Genomic DNA, 18119 nt, shown 5'->3' with positions numbered 1-18119 from the left:
TGTCTAATAACTCAATATGTGACCCTGGATCACAAAACCAGGCACAAATAGCACTGGTATATTTGTGGAAAAAGCCAACAATACATTGTATGGTCCAAAATTATCGATTTTTATTTTATGGCAAAAATCATTAGGATGTTAAGTAAAGATCATGTTCCATGAAGATATTTAGTACATTTCCTACCGAGTGAATGCAGCACAATCGCGAACATAAATGGACAACTTTAAAGGCGATTTTCTCAATGTTATTTTTTTGCACCCTCAAGATTCCAGATTTTCAAATAGTTGTATCTCAGCCAAATATTTCCTATCCTAACAAACCATACATCAATGGAAAGCTTATTTATTCAGCTTCCAGATTATGTTCTACAGCTTCTCAATTTCTGAAAACTGACCCATGTGACTGGTTTTGTGGTCCAGTGTTTGTGTATGTGTAATTCTTATCTTATTCTCATCTAAAAATAAAAAAGCTTGACATCATATAGTCTCAATCCTGTATGACTTCAGTGGAAAACATCTGTAGAAGTTTGGAAAAATATTCAGCGGTATACTCTACCGTTCAAATTTTTGGGGTCAGTAATAAATTTGCACTTTTATTCAGCAAGGATGCATTAAATTGATTAAAATTGTCAAAAAGGGATTAAAAGCTGTTCTTTTGAACTTTATTCATCAATGAAATGTTTCTTGAGCAAATCGGCATATTAAAATGATTTCTGAAGGATCATGTGACACTGAATACTGGAGTAATGATGCTGAAAATGCAGCTTTGCATCACAGAATTAATAATTCATAAAACAGTTATTTTAAATTGTAATATTTCACAGTTTTACTGTATTTTTCATAGAATGAATGCGGCCTTGGTGAGCATAAAGCAAAAAAAACAACAACATTTGAATGGCAATGTACAATGAAAATCAATTGGGATTGACAGTCAAGCCCCCAAAAAGAGAACTAAGCATATGTACAAAATGGTAAAGAAGTCCATACTACTAGTGCACTTTATTTGAAATCGTCTGAAGCAATATTACACCCTTCTGTGAGGTAGAGATTGAAATTTAAGTTATTTACTGAAAAATCTTGGTACAAAATCATTATCCATCAAAATTCACATTTAAATACATATAGATGTGACTGAAGTTGCATAGCTGCAGTGGAGAGGATGGCATAATTTGAATAATTTCTCCTTGTTTGCTATCATATGGCTTCAGAAGATTTGAAATATAGCGTACGAGTATGTACGCATGTATGTATGGACTAATTTTAAGGTGCTCATTTATCATTTTCACAGCATCAGTTTGCATTTGTTTTCATCATACAAAAAGGAGCAGCATGAATATTCTACCATTTCCTTTTGCTTTTCACAGAAGAAAGAAAGTCATATGGGTTTGGAATGACGAGGATGAGCAAATAATGACATGATTTTAATTTTTTTGTGGGGAAACTAATCCTTTAAAAGTACTGCATTATGACAGCGGGTTAGATTGACAGACTGCTTAACTGCTCGTACATCACTGCTCCAGGCTTTAGATTTGTTTGTTTTTTATCTCTGATCGGTGATCTCTTCTATTAAAAAAAAAGCAGATCAATAGTATTTTCATACCCAAATTAGCAGTCTGATCGCTGTGGATGAAGACCAAAGGAGTGCTTTTTCACCTTCAAATCAAAAAAAGAAACACAAAACTAAAGAACTTAAAAGTTCAAGCATGCCAACCTGTCCAGAGCATATCAAACTGTACGAAACACAACACAATGACCGTCTGCAACAAAAACCTGATATTTTCATTACCTACAAATCACCCTAGGGCTGTTCAATTAATTGAATTTCAATTTCAATTTCGATTTTTGCTCCCAACGATCACCAAATTAGTATAATCGAGTAAAAACGATTATTTTGCCATTTTCTGTTTTAAAAGAACGCTCTTATTTTGTCTTGTGTTCTGAATGACGCGCGCACGCGCACATCCGCCCCTCCCGATGCCGTAAACTCTCTCAGCTTGAATGTTTAAACTGATAAGACTTAAAAAGAAGTGAAAATGATAAACTTTAGTTACGATGCAATGCTGGCCCGATTGTACAAGTGACAATTCCATCATGTCCCGACTCATAAACGCGAAAGTGTAGTTTCGACGCTTGCTTTTGTCCAGCACATTCAGAGAGGCAGAGAGAGAGAGAGAGGAGACGCGGCGCCGCTGAACACTCACGCGGTTTGTGAAATTGCGTCTTAGAGAAAGTTTTAAAATTATTGATTTGATTTTATAATCTGTGTGGATTCATTTAAGATATTCATACAATCTACATGCTAAAGTGAATCAATGTTTGTGGGGAATTTCCCGCATTATAAGTGGTAGACCTGCGGGAATTATTAAAATACTCATTGAAGTATTATCTGTTACATTATTTATTTTAATAGGTCAAAAAGTACAATCAATGTTCACATTTCGATTTTTAAGAATTGTTGAAAGGTGTCTTTGGTAACACTTTACAATAAGGTTCATTAATTAGCATTATAACTAACTTACCTTTGTTAAAATTTAACTAATAATGAACAATAATTCTACAGCATCTTAGTTAATATTAATTTCACCATTTACCAATACGTTATTAAAATGAAAGGTTGTATTTGTTAACATTAGTTAATGCACTGTAAACTAACATGAACAAACAATGAACAGCTGTATTTTTATTAACTAGCATTAAACAAGATTAATAAATACTGTAACAAATGTTTTTCTCATTGTTAGTTCATGTTAGTTAATACATTAACTAATGTTAACTAATTAACATTATTGTAAAGTGTTACCGTGTCTTTTTAATAAATGCAACACGTTCCCAGTCATGTGAAATAATCGTGTTACATAATCGTGATTTCAATATTGACCAAAATAATCGTGATTATGATTTTTCCCATAATCGAGCAGCCCTAAATCACCCTGTCCAAAAATTCACCTAAAGGCTGGCCCACACTAAAAGATTTGACCAAGACAGCACAAGAAATCTCGCAAAATCTCTCGCAGCCAAACGTGACTCTAGAGTAAACAAACATGGCGGACAACGGGCAAGAAGAAACAGCGATAACTGCTTTTTACAGAATATTCGCATAAAAAAAAAATAATAAAAAGGTTTGGCTGAAGTCCTGTTATGCTTCCATCTCCCGTCAGCTCACTTTCTGATTAGGTATCGTTTCGTTCCACGAGACAATCTACGCGTGTGCGTTCCCTCACACGACAGGATTTCTGATCGTAAATATTCAACATGTTGGGATAGGATATTTATCATTAGTGATCCCTGATGTCCTTCCAAGCAGATTCAATCACTCTTAACACACATCACACCACTGATATATCTGATAAGATAATCTGTAGAACCATCAAGATAATCAGGACTTCAGCTAGGATTGTCTGAAGGGGAGAAATCGGTCTAAAATCGGCCCAACTATCTTGTAGTGTGTGGGTGCCTTGAATCTCTTTTCAATTGAAAAATCTGACGCACGCTAGATTTTGAGCAGGTAATGGAAGTGGGCGAAAAATCTTTCAGTGAAATGGCAAGTAGTATGAGAAAACACGAGTCTTGACATGTCTGGACATACCACACATATAACGCAAGAGCTGCTGAGGCACTAACAGGTAAGTGCAGATCTTTGAGAGAAAACACTGAGGCAAACAGTTGAGAGAAAAGCTAAACAGGCTTTCTCTACCCAATTGACCATATCATATCTTACTTATAGTACAACATTAAATCATTATTTACCTTATATACTTGTCCGTAGGTCCCATTTCCCACAAGCTCCACCAGCTCAAAAATGCCCGCAGGGTCCTGAGGGGGAAAATAACAGAAGAGGAGATTAGCTTGCATTATCCTGTCATTGAACATCAAGGACAATCACACATACTGTAAACACTGAGATCATCATAAATGCTGATACTGCAGTCATTAGACCTAACAAAGTGTGCCGATTATAGTTAAATATCTGTTTACACACTGCACATAAAAACCTATTAAGGCATCTAGTGAGCTAAAGCCAGAAAATAAATATTGAAACGAACTCTGAGGCGAACGATTTCCTGAAAACCAAAACTTCATTTCTGTTTTCACATCTCAAAGCACACAATGTTCTCAGTTACCTATAACGCATGAACATTCTGCCTTATTGGAAATGTCGGCAATCGTGACTGACTTTGAAATTATTAAAGATATTTTAAGCACAAGGACCAATAATGTCTACCTGACTGTGCCGTTTCTATTTAAAAATGATGGCAAACCACATTATGCAGTGGTGGGAATATAAAAAGCCAACACGACTGAAATCAAATCACTCTTGCGTGTCATTTTCATTTAATAACACGAAGGCAGTTATCAAAGCTGTCAGAGTTCAATTCAGCTCCAACAAGCATGATTCTCGTGAAAATAAGCACAACCAATAAATAATGCAATACACCTAGAACAATAAGCAAGACATGTTGCCATGGTAATCTGACAAAAGCTGCCATTCATGTCACCAGAGGAGTAATTTATGAAATATGGTTCAGTGAATTCGCAAATACACACAACAGCTTAAAACTAAGTGAGGCGATGAAGCTGGTGGAAATTCAGGTTCATTTAAATGGATGTGGATGGATGCAGGTTTATTTTGATAAAGTTACTGAATGGGATATTCCTAAAGGACAAGCTGTAACAAAAATACAAATGTTTTTTTTTGGATACTGCAGTGACTCTTGAAGTAGGCCCGTAATGGACAAAAGGTCCATTTTATCACCCCTTATAGGCAAGCCTGTCTTGGGGTGCCATTAAGACACACTTGACCGATGAGAATCTTAGTGAGGCGGGTCCAATGTACTTTAGGAAACCCAATTTGTTTGTTCGTTTGGCTATTTATTTAACACCGTACAGGCCACCACCGTAGTTCCAAAGTGCTGTACATTGTAAGCAACCAAACAATAAGATCTAACATCCAATGGGAGATCATTCCACAATCTAGGACCAGCGACAGAGAAAGTATTCCGACTAGCCTAACTGTCAAACATTCCATCAGAGCTTTCTCTTGCAAGTACTCTAAATGCCAAGGTAAATTAATATGATAGTCGTGTTACAGCATCACAGTATCAAATGTGCAATTTGATCACCTTCTAAACAAATGGTATTCTAGTAAAAGTAAATATCGAATCATTCGTATCATACAACAAGATAAAGTTAAGAACTTTTCAGATAATATATAATGAATTAAGTTTAGATTTCCTACTCAATCAGTAAATAAACCTTAATAAATGTTGTTGGATTTATTAAAATGAGTGAGAAAAATGAAAAATGAGCCATAAATAAACGTCAACATATATACTACCAATTTAAAGTTTGGGTCGGTAAGATCTTTTAACGTTTTTGGAAAAGTAAAACAGTAACATTGTAGTATTTTATTACAATATAAAATAACTGATTTCTAATTTTAATGTTATTTATTCCTGTGATTGCACAGTTGAATTACATTCGATCTTTATATTTTTGTGAAAACAGATTTTTTTTCCATGATTCTGTAAGGAAAGTTCAAAAGAAAAGCATTTCTTATAATACAGAAATCTTTCTGTGATATTATAAATGTCTTTACTGTCACTTTTGACCAACTTAATGTCCCCTTGATGAATAAAGGCATTCATTTTTTGACGCCAAACATTTTAACGGTAGTTTTTTGGGATATTTTAACTGGAAAACAAGCCAAAATCTTGATTACAGAAAATGATTTTACCATCACTGCAGCATTAAACCACCGCTGTACTTTTTGTACCACTTCTTAGTGTGAAGACTTAAGAATCAAAAGACTCAATACAACAGGTGCATTATGAATTGCAGCCAGAAGGAAGTACGCGGTCTTTGAATGCCCTGAAATAAACATGAACTTACAGTGAATTAAAGGCATGCGGGTGCAAGATAAAAGTGGAACGACTCAGTAGGAATCCGTTATAGTCAGCTCAGATTCTTTAAAAACAAGCGTGACTTCTAACACCTAGCCACAGAGTCAGCGTGGGAAGAATGAGGTCAGCACAAGCGCTCGGCGTTCGGACAGAGACACTCGACGTCACAGCTGCTGGTTGCGAGCGGAAACCTCAATTGCTCTGAAACTTGACAGAACATGAGCTTCCCAAAATGACACACCTGCATCATCACTGTACCTTCAGGAACACCTTCTTCCTTTTAAAACAATAATAAACACTCACATTTCCATCTTACTTGAATCTTTGTCAGTGCATGTGCCTGAACTTGCATGGTACTCATTCCTGACCACAAACATTCAAAGCAATGTATAATTCACACACTGGGGAGAGAATATATGCTCACTATCTATTTTGGGAATGTTGTGAGCCTATTTTCCTCTTGAACAGACTGTTTTGCCTCCAAAACACAATTCCTACAGATGGACAGGCATGAGGAAGAAACTGCTGACCAAAATGAGCCAACCACATTCTGCTTACGGATGTAAAGATGGAAGAAGTGGCGCATGTTTCTCCGGGCATTCAGCAGTTTTAAATGATACACCATTACTTCTGCCAAATTGCAATTCAACTATTACAAGGAAATAACACAATGAGTCAGACTGTTTTTCAAGAAGCTAGTTCACATTTCTCATGGAAACGACACCTCAGGCGTCAGGCTAACATTGACAGAGCACACCGGCGGTACACAGCAGTGCAAATTTAGCACCCGGTTTTATATTTTCCCCCCATTCATTTTCTCTATAGGGATTTAAAAAAACCAGAGAGCTCTGAGATGATTCACAACAAAAAAAGTATCTGAGAATCTGAGAAAAACTGCAAATACTATAACTGAAAACTTTACAATATAAAAGCATATAAGACAATATATTTAATTATTTAAAAACATATAATTTATTAGTTTATTATAAGCACAAAATAATATTTGAATGTTTTTGAATGCAGCTTGACAAGTCTTCAGTGTCACTTCTAGAAATCACTCGAATATGCTAATTTGGTATCATGAAACATTTATTATCATCAATGTTGAAAACAGTTGTGCTGCTTAATATTTTTGTTGAAAGCTTTTTTTTTCATTGGAAAGTCCAAAAGATCAATTGAATGTGTCCTTGCCTCCAATATAAAACTATAAAACAAGTAAGGGATAATGTAGAGCGAGGTGGTTGTTATAGCAAATACAACTAGGTGGATATTTGGCATTTTTTAAATATCGGCATCGGCCGATACGTTTTTCTGATTGGCCGATGTGCTGGAAGCGGGACTTTTATTTTGACGGCGCTCCGGACTTTTATTTTGACGGGCAGCGCTGAGAACACCAGAATGGCAACGGCAGCTCCTCAGATCACACAGCGCTCACTCGTATTCTCCGTCTTCATTAATTTACGATCTCTGTCAGTCATATCTAATACTTTGTTAGACAGAACTGGTAAACAAAGAAAGTAAATGGTATGCGAAGTAAGTAAAGTAAAGCGTTTGCTTTTATATTATTTGTTACAGAAAAGGCAAACAATCAGGCTAAAATACTTTCTCATTTGCCGTCAACATTCAGCAAATGCGAATCTACGTCGTTTAAACAAATCTCTGAATATCTAATAAACATTTAATTTCACAAACCTTGCAGATTTAATCAAATCCAGCTGTGATATCTTGTGAAGTGTGCATTACTGTCTGCGAGTGACGGTCGGTCCGTGCGAAGTGAGTGAGTGTGAACAGAAGATCAGCTTCACAGGAGACGTGAAAATATATATTAAAATAAAATATAAAATATTATATATATATATATATATATATATATATATAGGCCACCCTGCTCTCTAAGATATCGGCATCGGCCATCAAAAAAACAATATTGGTCGACCACTAAATACAACCCCTTCAGGCTGATCGGGAAGTGGAGGGGTCTTGAATCAGCCTGAAGGGGTTGTATTCGTTATAACAACCACCTCGCTCTGCATTATCCCGCTTATTACATGGCTACCCACCAAATAAATCAATAATTTGACACAAAATATTGATTTAAAAAGGAGTTTATTGATTTAAAAAGGAGTTTATTGATTTAAAAACGATTGTATTGCTTCTGCTAAAGAAAATAGTCCGTTCTGTCTCTACAGTTAGAATCCTGTGTACATAGCAACGCTCTGTTTTTCATGGCAACGGTGTGTTATACTTAGCAGTGGTCTGTTATCAAGAAATAACAGACCGCATTATACATTGGAATCCAACCAAGCCATGAAATAATGTAAAATACAATATATTTGATGTTCTTCTCAAAACTGTTGTTTGATAGTGTACAACAGTTTTGAGGCGGGAATACATATTTTTGAGAGTTACATATTTTTGAGAATACATATTCTCAATGTTCTATATGGAGCAAATAAATAGAACTTCTGGAACTCTACTGTTGAATTATTGTATTTAAGCAACAATGCATGAATTACAGTGCCTAAGAATTCCCAACTTCCCGAAACACCTCACAGGGCGGAAATGCACTCCGCACAAGAACACAAATTCAGACATGAGGGCTTGGCCCATGCAATGAGGGCGTGCAGTCTTTTGGTACATACTTGATGTGAATTACTCAAGTAAACCATAGAGTTCTCTTAAATTGTCATTAAACCAGTATTTAGATTATTCATGATTATTCAATTCTATAAACGTGTTAAAACATTTTGATTTGATTTTTTTTAAATGTTGGTCCAAGGTAATATTATGGAAATGCCATGGTTTATAGCAATCACTCAATGGTATCAATGTATGCTTCAATCACACTGTAGCTTTAAACCCCACCTGTGGTATTAGCATGCTGGCAGGGTCAATCCCATAAAGGCCATAAATTAAGTGGTCCACTTTTTCATTGGAGGCCCATTCACTTGATCTCTGGAAAACCCCACTAAGGAAGGGGCCCATCTGCAAAGATTCCCATCTACTGTGTTGAATGTTAAGCTGGTAATTAAACGTTCTGGTGAAAAACACTTTGTGCAATGCAAGTTTTGCTAAAAAGGACATTGCAAGGTTTATAGCAAGTGAATACTTTGCACATATGGGCTTTGTATGAATGTAAAGAAAGAAAAAAAAACAGTCATACACACAAAAATACAGCAAAATGACTGTCAGTAACTGCTAGTAAACCGTGATAACCGAACTAATCTGAGCTCTCCAATGCAGATATTCCATTGAAACAAACCCCTATAGTGTAGGGCCATGTGACCGTGCTGTTTGTATTAGAACTCAAAGCCGTCTTCAAAGGATCTCCTGAAAGACCATTGGAGACCAGAGCATGTTTAGACATGTCATGCTGAATGACAGCACTGCGGCTCTACACAGCAAACCACAGAAGGCCTGGTAAACAATGTACCTGAGAGGGGAAGTTGAACCCTTTGACCGGGTCAATACAGTAATGCAACACTAGTAATTACATTTCTTGTTAATCCCCACTCAATTAATCACCAGCTATAAGAAAAGCTAGGCATAAGGGGTTTGTTTACCCAAAACAGAAAATTCAGTCATTTACTCACCACCATGTCTTTCCAACCCCGTATTCCATTCTTATTTCCACAAAACATAAAACAAGCTCGTTCCATTTAATGAAAGATCAGGGCTCAAAAAGAGACCATAATTGTCAATGCGCTAGAAGCAGCCATGCCCTATTTTCTCGGTTTTCTGGAGTCAAACAAAAGCTTGTGAGAAGAACAAAGTGAAATTTCATGTCATTATTCAATAAAAACGTCCCTTTCAAATCTGACGTCAATGATGCCACATGCCATTGGTTTGCGTATGCCACACAACTGAAGCCAAACTATCTTTTGGCTTCAGATGATTTGGATATGAAAAGTCATATAGTCAATTTGTATGGTCATTTTTTTTGGGAGCTTGACAGCCTGTGGTCACCATAATATCATAATGTGAAAACAGCAATGTCAACATTTGGCAAAACATCCTTTATGGAAGAAAAATCATGGGTTTGGAACAATATGAGTGCGAGTAAAGGATGACAATTTTCATTTTTGGTGAAATATTATTACTACAAGATACCACATATTTCCAAGCATCAACAGGAAAGTGGAGACCAAAAAAAATACATTATCTTAACATACCAAACAAAACCACTATAACACAAAACCACTGAGTGTATAAAACATGCTGAATCTGGGGAAAACAGCAAAATTTCCATTTAAGGAAACTTCTCCCACAAATAAACACATCTGGCAGGACCTCCAATGCTCAAAGAATCACAGAGCCTCATTAGCGCTTCATTACAGTGATTCATTACTCTTGACAGTGATCATCCCAAATCCAGGAATCCCCTCACGACTGCAACTCTCCCACATTTACTCAGAGATGAGGAGGTTATTATGAACGTTTGCTCTTTGGTGATAACAATACTGATCATCTTCCAACGCGCAGGAGGGCGAGTATTAGCTTTTCATCTGCGCTTTTATTGAGTAACACTGTCCTGGAGCACAAGAGGCAGATGTTGCTGACCAGAATTATAAAACTAGGAAAAGACGAAAAACATTGGCTGACATCTACAGCTGAGACTCCCCCCGCCCCCTTGACATGACTCTGAGATGTAACGGTCCTTTACCCATTAATTATTCACTGGGAAATACATGAGGCAGGAACTATATGTTATATGTTAGCTCTTCCATGCTGGCAAAACAGGTTGAGCACACACACACACACACACACACACACACACACACACACACACACACACACACACACACAGTCTTCTGTGGAAATAACATGCAAATGGTAACATGGAACGCTCCCATAATGCACTGCACAGAGCCACAAGCTCTTGTGGTTTAGAGAAACATGTCACATGACACAACATGCCATGTTATTTTTATATATATTTTTTATATGCAACTATATATTTATTAATATTTTGAATTAGTATTTTTTTATTTTCAGTTTTCATTTTAACTGTAGTTTAAGTTTTATTCATACATACACACACATATATATATATACACACACACACACACACACATATATATGTATGTATGTGTGTGTGTGTGTAGGGCTATGTATGTATATATATATATATATATATATATATATATATATATATATAGACACACACATAATATATAATAGCTATATAAATATAATAATATTTATACACACATATATTATATAAAGACAAACTTTTATGTTGGATGCGTTTAATTGCGATTAATGGATTTTACAGCCCTAAGGTTTCATCATTTTATGTACTTTTGTCATTTTTATTAGTCTTTGTTTGAACTTTAATTTCAGTTAGTTGCCAAAGCAAACATTTTTCATTTTTCAAGTTTAAATTTTTCATCTAATATTTATCTTTTATTTTCTGTCAGCTTTATTTCCATTAATGAAAACATGACAGTACAGTACTGACATAATGTGTTTGTATAAACCGAAAAGCTGATTTGATGCTCAAGGAAGCCCCAATTACCCCAAAATGTAAATTATGACCCGTATGACTCTCTGTTGTGGAATATGAAAGATATTTTTAACTATTTTTGTGTACCATGAAAGTCAGTGGGGTGCAAAAGAACATTTTTCAATGCATCTTATTTTATGTTCCACAGAACGAAAGAAAGTCAAACAGGTTTGGAACGACATGAATGTGATTAAATGATGACAGAATGACAGGTAAATAAACGTTGAACATGATGTGGTTAACATGATGTAAGTTCAGTAAAACCATCCGCTGGGACTCATGCACTTTATATGTAGCAGTAGCACCAAGCACATTGTCCAGATCTGTGTCAGCGAAACATAAAGCATACACTTCCCCTGTGAGGCAAGACCATGCGCACTGTACTGGGTGACCTAATTTTTAAGCACAAAAGATCCTGAGAGAGTGGCGAGCTCGTGAGCAGACATGAGGAAAATAGCTTTGCCCATGGGTAGCGGAGAGGGAAAAAATAGCATTAAAGATATACCTCACATGGAGAGACACGGGAAAGCTTGAGAGGGCCGCTGTACGGTTTCTGAGTCTAGAGAGTGTCTCAAATGCCAAACGCCTACACATCGATGTAAACACAGACATGGTCGCTTAAGACGCCAGTCAGGCATGGTGAGCGGTTTCCACAGCGCGAGCAAACCGAATACGACATAAGACACTGACTGACTAATTCAAAGAGGAAAATTTCCATTTATGATCCACAAGTCTGAAATTGCTTTCAGTAAATCCTGAGCAATATGATGCAATGACATCGAAAACAGTCAGGTGATGCTAAACAGTCACATCTAAACTGTCCTACTTTGCAATATAGAGTAAAACCCCTCTCAGCTTCCCACAATCAACTGATTAACTCACAAATCATGTCCAGACGTGACTCAAGCTGCGCAGGTAAGATCATGTTGCATAACTAACATGCCTACAGTCAGGGTCTGTCATCTCACTCAATGGATCTGACACAAACCCACAGTATGAACACACTGTGTGTGAGGAATATCACTACTGCAGCCTGAACGCCCAGGATTCAGAGACTCGGAATCGAGAGCGTCCAAAACAAAGACCACAAAACAAGAGTCTTGAGAAATTAACGATGATAAAGCCAGACAACATGTTGCATCACAGAATGTTTACGACTTTTGAAAGCATGTTCTAATGACCAAAGTAATTTAAAGAAACAGCAGCAGCGTCAGATCTTTTCTTCTGTTTTGTGATGCACATCAGAGTTCAACGGCTTATTGGGGAAAAATAAATAAAATGTAGGGCGGTGACTTGGTTGTAATAATCGGTTGTTGGCTGGATGTGGGAGTTGCACTCAAAAATGGAGGCCGATGAATGTGAGTTTTGAGGGGCGGGGTTTAAACAGACTAACACGACACTGTTTTCAAATAAAAACGATTTATGCGTTTTGGCCATTCATTTACACGACAACGGTGTTTTAGGGGCCTGAAAACAAACTTTTGAAAACGGGTTTCAAAGCGCAAGTTTTTGAAACCGATACCGTTCTTGTCTCCGGGTAAACTACAAAAACGTTAATATGTGAAAACGGTGACGACGTGCGCATGCATATTACATGTTCAGTCTATAGGTGCGTAGAGTTTCTTTACAAAGTGACATCGCCAACTACTGGCCTGGCATGAATAATACCGCGTTTTTAGTCGTTTTCAACGAATTGTTTTGACAAGGTTGTCGAACGCAAAACACGTAAAGGAACAACATACGTTGCCATGTAAACATACCCTAAATGATAACCTAAAGTCCTGCATATCTCACCAGAGTAAAATCTGTAGTTTTCAGATCTATAACATGGATTTAGAAAACAAAAGGGTGAATTCTCAGTTCACGCTAACTTTAAGCTTAATTTAGCATTGTTATATCAGACATGAGAAAACAAAAAGTGCACACACAACATACAGGATGTCATGTCAGGCACTTAGGGTGCAAACTTGACAACTCATAATGAGAATGGTCTTTATTTGTTTGCATAAATGGGTGGTCACAATACACTTTTAGTTCCATTCATACGCATGCGAATGTAGGAGAACGGAAACGCAAGCTCGTGCGAAGAATTTTCGAATTTCTCTCTGCTGAAAGTTTGGTTCTGAAAATTCATATCATGTGAAGACATGACCAATACAAGACTGATACGTCATGGCATGAACACTTAGCTGAATTAAAAGAGCACAAACAGCGTTGCAGGAAAGTGGAGTAGATAGTATGTTTTTACATTTTAAATGTATTATTAGGCTATTTGTTATATGTTGAATATCACAAGCACTGCAGTGTCTGAAGAAATTTTGCATGGCCAAAGTCTAGTGTGACCACATCCTTAGTCTTGCCAGAAACAGATTAATATAAATTGTACTTTATCTTGACTGTCGACCCTCATACTTTTCGCATTTATCATTTTTCGGCAAAATTACGCTGGCAAAATCCAGTCATTCTGATAAGAATCCGAGATGTCTGGAGTTCCGCATGAGGGTGAAAAATCTCCCCAATCAGATTTCATCAATTTTCAAGTTGGTCGTATGAATTTGCCGCACTGACCAACAGAATGCTGACTTATGTGTGAGCTGTACTTCATACATCGCTACACTATTGAGAAAAGCCAACTGACCTTTTTTGCATGTGAAATTTAGCTGACCTGACCGCTCCTTAAGTGTTGCCAGATTTAGAAATTTGACAATTGTACTTCATCCCACATCCCGGCCCTTGCACGTTAACAATTCCCGGTTTGAGTCCAGCCGGTTTTAAGGGTGATTTTTCCTGTTGTTGGGAAAGGAGAACTGAAGTACCCATGAAGCAGAGCAACCAAAAAGGAACTCAGCATTCAGACCACTCAGTGTAGCCCAGAGCGCCCAGGATCCAGAGCAGCCCGGGCTCTGTCCACCCAGTCAGAGGATGTATGTCACAGAGAAATGATCTCAAACACAGCAAACAAAAGACAGAAGCTGCAAATCCAACACAATACGTGCACATGTTTGGCACGGAAACATCCTGATAGTATATCATTATCATATAATGGCGGGGACAAGAAGTGAAGCTGTCTGCAATGCACACATTGCCATTTTTAATAGGCCTCATACAGCATAGGGCATTTCATTCGGATGAATCCTAGATACTTAATGTGTATCAGTTTAAAATATCCAGCTATAATTTCACTCAGACGCAAAAAAAAAAAAACGGATGACGCAAAAACTGCTCACGGTTAAACTACGAAATTATTCCCATAAACACTACTGTCGTGCAGTCACATTAGACATGAAAATGAACGCTTAATGGTGACTTATGTCTATTGAATATGCTGTTTTAGTATTATTCACACATTAATGCCGCATAACCATGAACAAAACACGAATTGTGTATTAGCCTAATAAAAGCAATTTTCTAGCTTTATTATTTCATCAGATGCTCGAGGACAAACATACAGTGCTGCAGCTTTGTCTTTAAAAATCCTTTAGAAAATATTTGTATTATTATTTCTAACAAACCATCTCTACATATCTCGAAAATACATCCAATTATACAAATTTTCTAATAATAATAAAACAATTCGTACATCTCTGATCAGTATTTTTTTCTCGGTCAGGTGCATGAATAACAGCTCCCATATTTCCCCTCCATCGTTAATGGCGAGATGCTGAACATATTTCACCCATTGTAAGTCAAAACATCTCACTGCACTGAATCTCTCCACTCACCCGCAGAGCAGACAGGTCGATCTCATCCAGACTCCTCGCAGGAGAGTCACTCGCCATGATTATCTGTTATATTCAACAATATAATGCCCGAAATATCATGAATACAGACGCCGAGCTGATCCGTGTAATACACCAAACAGGCTGGATTGACTTCAATCGGACCAGATGAAGCTCCCGGATGGTGCGAAGTCGCCGTTCTTCGCGATTCCGGGTTTATAAAACCGAATTAGCCGCTATATGGTCGCATGTGAAGGACACATCTCGTGCTGGTACCGATGATCTGCTGCTGCACGAGTCCAAAGCACCAGCGCGCGCACGAGTGGACGTGAATCAGGGCTCGGCAAGGCGGTGAAGGCGTGTCAATCACTGGGGTTTCTAGGGCGTGGTCAGGGCAAGGGGCGGGGCCAAACTCACACGGGCACTTGAAAATAAAGATAAAGGTATGAGTTAAGATGCTTGACAAATTGGACAATTAAAAAAAAAAGCGGTGTAGTTTATTTTATAGAACAAAACGTGAAAATGTCTTAATGTAATTGTATCCACTTTTTTTTTCCAGAAAATGTATTGTTATTGTTGTCATATGCATGTGTTGAGCAACTTATGATGTGTAAGACCAGTCAGAAACAGGAAGCCACATTTCAGACAGTGAGACAGTGAGCCACAAACAGCACACTTCCTCTCACCTTCCGTTTATGTAAGCAGCGCGATTTATAAAACACCTCCTCCCCCCACACCACCTTCCTTTCGCATTTGTCTTGGCAGAAAACATCCTCTCTGACACACTCAGTCTGTCATAACGGCAGTCCCATTAAATGTTATGAGCTCGGCTCTATCTATCTATCTATCTATCTATCTATCTATCTATCTATCTATCTATCTATCTATCTATCTATCTGTCTGTCTCTCTGTCTATCTGTCTGTCTGTCTGTCTACCTATTGATTAACAAATGAATGACATAGTACTACAGTGAATACTGCTCCATCTAGCGGTGGAAGTTTGAAATAATTTAGTCATTCAACAGACTGAATGGGGATATTAATTATTCTAAAGGCATTTTTGTGCTGGATGGGGGAAACTTATAAATACATGCATAAATGTGCCTTACAGGAACATAGTCCTGAAACCATACGTCTTTTTGAAGCTTTTCCCTCAACATCTTGTTTGTAAAAATCCATGTTTCCCCAGAGTGAATCCCTGTCAAGCATTCAGCTAGTGTGAAGCCTCCCTTGCGTAATAGCTTTCATCTTATCAGCACAGACTGTGCTATATGTGTGCTACATTTCTCTCATTCCTCTTCGCTTTTTGCCACAGAACAGCTTTGTTCCTCAGTGACTTTTGCTTGTAAAAACAGGCCATTTTATTTGTGTTTGAAAACCTGCTTGGGTTCTTGGGCATCTGTTGCAACAACACTATTAGCATTAGCATTGCCTGTGAGAAAATGTTTTGTGCTGACAATGCAGTCAACCCCATTGCAGTGGTTTGTGCAATAGCCTGCCTTTATGATAAGATCCTTTGTATTTGTGTGGCTTAGCCTGATCACATTTCATGCCTTCAAACCAGATTTGCTCCCATTCATCATTGTCACTGTTGTTTAGAATTTGTCTGAAGATTTGAGGAAAAGGGTGGTTATCTTTCTTCCCCTGTCTAATGGACAATGAATTAACTAAAAGTGTTAGCAGAACAAAATCGGTCACAATAGTACACATATCATTAAAGACTTTGCTAGACACGCGTATGTTCTGGGATATTTATTAGGAGTGAAACCTGTGGTTATGCAACATTTCCCTTGTGGATTCCTGTGAAGAATAAAGTAGGTTAATCAGACCTAAATAGGTAATTGAAAGAGCCTCGTGTTGAATGTAGAAAATAGAGAAAAAGTTTTAAGGATATAAGGATATTATTAAAGACAAATAATTTTGAATTTAAATGAAATTTAATGTATTTTGATATACTATAAAACGTAAATAATGTTTTTGAGATGGTGATGGTTGATCATGCTGGCCATCTATCATTTGCATGGCTCTAGGTTTTTAACAATCATCTTTCCATCTACACCCTTTCAGAGGAACCTTTAAATGACCCCAGTGACTCATGCCTGTGTGAACATTTTCACCACGCCGTCTCACTGAGATTTACATAAGGACGCAAATGTATATAAAAACACATGGTTACATTTTTAACACGATAAAAAGAGATCTCACTTTTTTTAATTGTAACAAGAAAGCTTACTCACTGGTACACATATCTGAGGGTTTTAGAAACAATGTTCAGACATGCATGAGCTTGAGCACAGGACCACATGCCTTTGTAGTAATCCTGGTCTTTATCTGTCTATCTCATTTTTTCCCATCAGACAGAAATTACACTTTGTGTTTGGGCTTGTTCTCTAAAATAACAGGCTCAAGGCAAACTTTAGGCCAGTTACCATTGTTACAATAATAGAACATTTACATGCTGAAATGGTAGCTACAGCTAACAATTTGACAGTGAAATGTATTATTTGTATGTGGGATCAAGAGGCATCCAGTCACTCATCATGTTTTATAGCTTTATAACTGCACTGATGTGTTTCTCCCATGTGACGCCCCGTAAAGTGATCTGTGCACTGTGGGAGAGGTAGGTCAAAGGTCAGGAGATTGTATCAGGGACTGTTGCTCAGCTGTAGCTCATAGACCACAGTCTGCAGGGAACCTAACAGCTGTACATATCCCAAAGAAACAAATGTACACACCACACACACCCACACAGACCACTGAGACAATAAGACAGTGTTCACACATTCAGTCATTATCAGACACCCCAGAGAGAGAGAGAGAGAGAGACACACACACACACACAATGTTTCCATAATGTTTCAATCAACCAGACAGATTCATCCACAGATAGATACTATAGACAGACATAACACAGAGACGTATGAGAGATGATAGACAGACAGACAAATGGATAAGCAAACATGCAAGACAGACAAATCCATCTACAGACCAGAT

At 37.4% G+C, this 18119-nt stretch overlaps 1 protein-coding gene across 7 annotated transcripts in view; it reads right to left on the bottom strand.

Annotated features, from left to right (window-relative positions):
- The window catches only part of tnikb (TRAF2 and NCK interacting kinase b), a 62224-nt gene extending 46719 nt beyond the window's left edge, over nucleotides 1-15505 (bottom strand). For 4 of the 7 annotated variants that reach the window (XM_084398348.1, XM_084398349.1, XM_084398350.1 and 1 more), the window contains exons 1-2: nucleotides 15129-15484; nucleotides 3748-3813 (exon numbers count right to left, since the gene is read on the bottom strand). In XM_084398348.1, coding sequence (XP_084254474.1) covers nucleotides 3748-3813; nucleotides 15129-15185 — 123 coding nt within the window. In that variant the 5' untranslated portion in view covers nucleotides 15186-15484. Of the gene's footprint in view, nucleotides 1-3747; nucleotides 3814-15128 lie in introns of all 7 variants that reach the window. The other 3 variants (XM_084398353.1, XM_084398354.1, XM_084398351.1) reach the window with 2 other exon arrangements.
- Nucleotides 15506-18119: the final 2614 nt, after the last annotated feature.

This window comes from Rutilus rutilus, assembly GCF_951802725.1.
Source record: "Rutilus rutilus genome assembly, chromosome: 24".
Classification (NCBI taxonomy): Eukaryota; Metazoa; Chordata; class Actinopteri; order Cypriniformes; family Leuciscidae; genus Rutilus; species Rutilus rutilus.
The sequence above is the reverse complement of the archived record's forward strand: the minus strand, read 5'-3'. Positions and strand labels throughout refer to the sequence as shown.